The sequence below is a fragment of the Leiobunum rupestre genome, chromosome 2, assembly GCF_980474605.1.
Source record: "Leiobunum rupestre chromosome 2, qqLeiRupe1.1.hap1, whole genome shotgun sequence".
NCBI lineage: Eukaryota > Metazoa > Arthropoda > Arachnida > Opiliones > Sclerosomatidae > Leiobunum > Leiobunum rupestre.
Window position 1 is genome coordinate 80,503,531 of NC_143385.1, and position 7,023 is coordinate 80,510,553.

The following is a 7,023-nucleotide window of genomic DNA, read 5'->3' on the forward strand; positions in this document are numbered from 1 at the left end:
GTGGTTCTGTGGTAGAACGTCCGCCTGTCAAGCAGGAGGTCTCGGGTTCAAATCCCGCCCGATGCGATCGAAAATTGATACTAAGACGAATACCGTGTACAACTGGTGGAAACCCTGCCATTGGACGTTGAGAGGTAGCATTACACTCAGCACTCGGTCCGTCCCAAAGTCATTAAGAAGAAGTTGGAGAGAAAACGCCCATATAAACACAACAGACTCAACATACACAACCATCAGCACACAAACATAACAAATTCAACACTCACAACCTACGCATAAACATTACAAAAACGTAAAACACCAAACCGTCACGACGGTGAGCGAAAAACACCATCCAAACCAAACCGCAAATGAATCCGTTAACGCTCACCGTCACACGGTGGTTTTGCCAACCCTTCGAGAAACTGCGAACGCAGAGATCTCGAGAAACTGCGTACGCAGTGATTACACTTTGACAGACCCACTGACCCACAGACCCACACGGTGATTGTATAACCCCTCCTAGGGGACTTTGTCCCCTCGGAGAGGTAAAAATATCGGGTTTCCAGTCATTATGGTATTTCTAAGGACAAAGGTAGTGACGTACGCATCGGCACAATTAAACGTAGTATCCATTGTTACCAGTTGTGAATGTGAGGGGTCATTCCTATTTTTTTCAAGAATGATATTTGAGAGCTGAATTAAATTAGGTTCCTCTATTATTATTATCGTCAATTATTATTATTATTAATATTATTATTATTATTTTTAGTCAATTTGGTCCAGATGGTTTGAAAATTAAAGAAACTATTCGAAAATAAAGTAAAACTTCTCGGTCCAGAAATTCAGCACTTCAGCAAATTAGTCAATTTGGTCCAGACAGTTTGAAAATTAAAGAAACTATTCGAAAATAAAGTAAAAATTTTCGGTCCAGAAATTCAGCACTTCAGCAAATTAGTCAATTTTGTCCAGACGGTTTATAAGATAGTAGCTTCTATGTAGGAGGAATCCTTCAAAATTAAGCGGTCCAGACGTCCAGAAATTCCATTATCCATTTAGATTACAATAGAATCTTCTAGCGACCAACGCGAGAAGCTAATGTAGCTACAGGATTTCAGTCTGTTAACATACTAAGCTTCTGCTAGACAGGGCGTAGATGACCTTGGCAGACGAAAATCCAGTAGCTAAGCGAACTTCTCGCAGTGGCCGCTAGAAGGCTCTATGGTAACCTAAATGGCTAATTGGTTGATTTTAGTATCTATCGTTTTATACCATACCTGATTTTGTGCAATATTTAAAGAAAATGTGGTCAGCAGGGCAGGAGTGTCATAACTATGTATTGAAGTTTTTACGCTTCAATGATAATAGCAGCTTCCACACAAGATGAAAATGAATTAAAACGGAGTCAACATTTTAAAACGATAAATCAAGTTTATTTCAGATGAAACATAATACGAACTGTTGCAAGGTTACATTTTGCATGGCTGTTTTTATACTGAAAACGTAACCATTAAAAAACATGGAAGAAAAAACGTTATCGGTGCGACAAATAGAATATGCTTTAAAAAATATATTTACACAATAAAAAGATTTTTTTTCTTTGTTTACACATCGCATATCTTTATCGCTTCCAATTTTCTTCAACACTCGGCCTCGATGAAGATATCGTTGTACGCAAAAATATTCAACATCTGACGTAGGGGTATGAAGACTGTGGCAGGTAATGGCTTGGTTAGGATGTCTGCCAGTTGATTCTTGCTAGACACGTACGTTACGTCGATCTGACCGTTATGAACAAGCTCGCGACAGTAAAATTGCCGGATACTTTTATGTTTTGTACGACGCGGTGAAACTCCGGATTCTTGATCAATTTAATAGCTCCGGCGTTGTCGACCCGCAGAACTGGAACCTCGTTGAATTGTTTTAAACCAAGGCTTCCTTTGATATTCTCGATCCAGACAACATCTTTAGCGGCTTCTGTGGCAGCTACTAGCTCCGCCTCCGTCGTTGAAAGAGCGACTGATACTTGCTTTCTGCTAGCCCAACTCACAGGCGTTTTTCCAATGAAGCAGATGATCCCCGAAGTAGAGCGTCTCGTTTTTTCACAACCTCCGTAATCAGCATCAGAGTATGGAATTGTAGTCATCGTATTGTTCTATGGAAACAGCAGCCCCAGGATCGTTGTACCTCTTAGGTAACGGAAGATTCTCTTTACAGAACTCCAATCTGCTATTGTCGGACTTTCCATCGCTTGTGAAGCACGATTGACTGCATACTCGATATCAGGCCGGGTGCCGAGAGTTGCATATCTTCGAATAGCTGAAGCGTAGATCTTTGGCGTCTCAAACTTCTTTCTTCCTGCGTGTCTGCGGATACGGCAAGAGTTTTCATCGGCTTGCAATCGACCATATTGAACCTCTCGAGTACTTTTTCCAGATATGAACTCTGGTGGACAAAAATGGAACCATCGGACGTGCGATGGATTTTCAGACCAAGATAAGTAGAGACTGGGACAGTGGTAATCTCGAACTCGTCTTTGAAAGCCTCCAGGAAAGCATCGATGCCTTCGTCGGACCTTCCAGCCACGGCCCACTGCGCATGCGCTCGCGTTCTCTCGCCCCATAGCGGCCCGCTCAATCAGCCCAAAATAGTGAATTCCATTTGTGAACGCTACGTAGGCTGTAGCGCTATAATCTGACCCCTCTTTAACATTGAATCCTACGGAGATATGTTGGTTTTTTATTCATTATGAAAAAGATTGAGAATTAATCGGCATTTTCAAGGAAATGAAAGGTAAATCAACTCTTTTTATACGTTATAATCACTTTTTTAAAATTTTTACTTTTGTTTTTCCCGCCGAAAATAATATTTTAAAATCCAATGTTCCTAGAAAAAATTCTCGGCAATGAGTCAGCTGTTACAGTAACTGTTGTCGATGAAAAGAGACTGCTTGGATAATCGCAATTTACGCTTGTAGCTAAGCCAATAGTAAATATTTTAATAACTGAGAAATTGAAAGTAAGTTATTATTTAAATATTTAAAACAAAGTTATTATTTACATATTTCTCCAGGAATGACTGCTGTAAAAGTTGTATTGAACTTTTCACATTTTGATAAACTTTCTCGATTGCGGCTTAAAAGTAAGTTCTTTAAGTTTCTCGTAACAAGCTGAAATTATCTGTGATATATTATCAACTAAAGGAGGAATTATTTTGTCATAGATAAATTTTGCAGAAGTTGAAGGATGAGTGTCATTGCAATAACACCTTAAAAGAGGTAATTCAGGAAGTTTCGGCAATAGGAAATATTCAATTTTTGTTACAAATTCCATGAGTTTCTCGTAAATATGGAATCGCTTCCTCTATGAAGGTCAAAACAATTGAGATAATCATGACAAACTTCTGCTTTGGGTATTTTAAACAACCTTTGTCTGAGTCCCAATTCGAAATTTGATTCGTTTAATCAATAAATCTAAACTTATTGGTTTGAATTTGGTTACTTGATTTTTAAGAGGCAAGAAAATTACTAAACATTATTTACATTTTTGAGGGGCTACTATGAGATTTTTAGGGTGGACTAATTTTTAATTTCAGGTCACTATATCCCACCCCCAAGGGCCTAGAGACTCCAGTGTATTTATATCCAAATTGTTTACCGGTTCTTTGAAAATTTCAATTGTCATTTAAAGATAAATTCTGTACCTTTACTTAAGTGTAAATTGCATACTACACTTGATGCTGATGTGTCATTTATTTTGTAATTATCACGATATATGATTTTCAGCCATCTTTCTCGCAGAGTTTCATCACTTTTTTAGATTTGCAATAAGGAACGCAACGCAAAAGCATTTTAATCTAGTTTAGTAAGGGTAAGTAGGGTCTTCGAGCGGGTCCCAAAACATACCGTGGATGACCTCCACCCGTCCCGCCGTCCCGTCCGCGAGTACAGTGGTGGTGAACAGCCAAAGGTAGGGTGAACTAGCAAAGTTATGTCTAACGAAAGAGTGACGCAATACTTAGGTGGTGAACGTACAAAGGCAGAGCGGTGTCGGCAGTGAACAGCCAAAGCTACAGTTGGGTGGTGAACGTGTAAAGGCAGCAGCCTTTTGTGTATTAATGGTTGACGCTCATCCCTTTACCCCCTCGTCGAAAAGAAGGGATATAATCCTGACTGACAGACCCCGCTTCCGTTGGGTGGTGAACTTGTAACGCTATAGAGAGTGGTGCATAAGAAAACGTACAGACTGTACCCCGCTAAAATGAAAGGTTTATAGAAGGTAGCAGCCTTTCTCTGTATTATTGAATTCCTACCGAAAAGAAGGGTTTTAATCCTGATTGACAGTCCCCGCTTTTCGTTGGGTGGAGAACTAGTAAAGATAAGACATCAGAGGTGGTGAACGTGTAAAGCTATAGAGAGTCCCAAAGTGTCTGGAAGAAACACATTATCCTAACTGGACACCTTAATTTGGAATACGTCACTTTCAGCCAATAGGGAAAAAGAGAGATGCTCCTCAAAAATTGCTCAATATTGTGTTTGGGGTAAACATAGAATTCACCGCCCTCTCGGACACCGTTTAGGCATACGCCATTTTTAACCAATGAGAATCTTGGTGGCGAACTGGTGGTGAACGCGCAAAGGCGGGGTGAGGGTGAAGTTTTCAAATCTAAAAAGGGTATAAAAAGTCCTGGTACGACCCGTACAAAAATACGTCTATAGAAAACCCACGTTTTACCTCTATAGTTTAACCTTGAATTTTTAATGGTTTTTCTTTAGATATTTGGGTCAATTTTGTATAACAAAGGAACTTTTTTGAAGTGTTTGTTATAGAATCAACTGATTCTATTTCTTAGAAAACACTATCTTTTCACTGGTAAATATAGTGGGTTTTTAATGGTGTTTCTTTAGATACTTGGGTCAATTTTCTATAACAAAAAGTGTTTTCATAGTTTTTCTATAGAATTAACTGATTGTTTTCGTAGAAAACACCGATTTTTAACTTGCTTATTTAGTGGAATTTATATATAATTAACTGATTGCTTTCTTAGAAAACACCAATTTTTAACTGGCAAATTTAGTGGAGTTTCTTTTGAATGAACCGATTGTTTTCTTAGAAAACACCAATTTATCACTGGCAAATATAGTGGAGTTTCTATTGAATAAACTGATTGTTTTCTTAGAAATAATCAATTCTTCACTGGCATATTTAGTGGAAATCTATATAATTAACTGATTGTTTTCTTAGAAAACACCAATTCTTCACTGGCATATTTTGTGGAAATCTATATAATTAACTGATGGTTTTCTTAGAAAACACCAATTTATCACTGGCAAATTTGGTGGAGTTTCTTTAGAATGAACTGATTGTTTTCGTAGAAAACACCTATTATTCACTGGCAAATTTGGTGGAGTTTCTTTAGAATGAACTGATTGTTTTCTTAGAAAACACAAATTCTTCACTGGCATATTTAGTGGAAATCTATATAATTCCCTCAAAATGTTAATCCGAGTTGCCACAAAGTTTACATTTTAAAATTCCCCGACTTTTCCAGGTTTTCCCGGACAGTCTAACACAATTTTCATGGACCAATCAGTAGCGTAGCAAAGGGGGCGGCACTTTTCCCTTCATGGTAACTGAAGCGACGGTCAATACTCCATTTTAAACTATCTTAGAAAACTATTTCTATGTATTAAGGGGGCGGCAAAAGGTCTAGCTACGCCACTGGGACCAATGAAATAACGTTCAAATCTTACAATTAAATTATTTTAAGTTAAACCATAACTTCTTTTGAAGTGGTAATTAAATATGAACAAGAGCACATTATATGCTGACGTTAGAAGGCTATAAAGAAGTTAGAGACAGTAAATCTAATGCATGTGGTCACCGGCCAGTGATGGTCGTTGTTCTACCCCTGTGAGAATAGGGTGAGAATTTGAGAGGAGGTGAGATGCGCGAAACTTCAAAAGGAGAGGAGCGTGAGAGGAGTTTCACAAAGTACGCATTTCAGAGAGAGGAGATTGAAAGGAGGGATTTTACAACTTCCATAAACGGAATAGAGTGAGAGATGAGATCAGATTTTTCAATAAAACTAACGGGAGTGTGCGCGAGGTTAGATTAATTAGTGAAATTCGATGAGAGGAGATGAGATACAAAATTAGTTTACGGTGGTTAGAGGAGATGAGTTTGAGTTTAAAATTTTAGAAACGGGAATGAGGTGGAGTGAGAGTTATCACGATATTTTGAAAAATGCCCATCACTGCCTAAAATTGACGCAGGGTTCATATAACCATAGGCAAACCGATTTCCTTGATATTTCCCGTTTTTCCATTTATATGTGGTCGATTTCGAGTCGAACATTCATTAGACCTTTAGCGTAGGAAAGTACAGAGAGTGTCACACTTTTAAGTAATTATCTCACTTTTGTTATTACCTATAATTATCAGACATGGGTGAGGCGGCAGCTTTTTTTCTATGTCACTAATAGGAGTTCCAGCCTAAATATAGGAATAATAATAATAATAATAACTTAATAATTTCATATAATTCACGGCACAACTTGTTCTTTCAATAAATCCCCACTTTTTCCCCGGATCCCGAAGTATGTTGGAAGAACTCGAAAATTATTTGTCCAAAATATTAGAATATAATTCAATATTATTGTAGTACAGTCCAAAAGAAATAATTCAACAATGTCATCTTCACGAGTTCTACTACAGTTGAACTATTGTCCCCAGAAAGCTTAGTACGGTTTGAACACTCTTTGCGTCTATGTCCGTCACGTGTTCTACTGCAACCATTCCCATATAGTAAAATTTAGTCAACGGTTTTACTTAATACAATAGGTGTTTCAATAAAATAATAAATCATAATTAATTAAGCTTGGTTTTAAATTAGAGCCTCACAACCTAAGCTCCAGTCTACGTCACTATTTACATTCCTTAACATCAAAACTGGAACATTAAAATCGTATAACTTTAACTTACGCTGCTGGCGCCACAGTTCGCGGGAATTTCTGGGCTTTGTAAACTCGCATCCAAACATTTTC

General features: G+C 37.9%; 1 protein-coding gene across 1 annotated transcript; it reads right to left on the reverse strand.

The window, feature by feature from the left end:
- Positions 1 to 1,750: 1,750 nt before the first annotated feature.
- Positions 1,751 to 2,125, reverse strand: LOC149959192 (uncharacterized). Its single transcript, XM_090167365.1, has one exon. The coding sequence runs from the start codon at positions 2,123 to 2,125 to the stop codon at positions 1,751 to 1,753; it is 375 nt and encodes a 124-aa protein (XP_090023491.1).
- Positions 2,126 to 7,023: the final 4,898 nt, after the last annotated feature.

Excerpts from the sequence above, each read along its gene's own strand:
- LOC149959192 (XM_090167365.1), bottom strand. The coding sequence starts at position 2,125 with ATGACTACAATTCCATACTCTGATGCTGATTACGGAGGTTGTGAAAAA.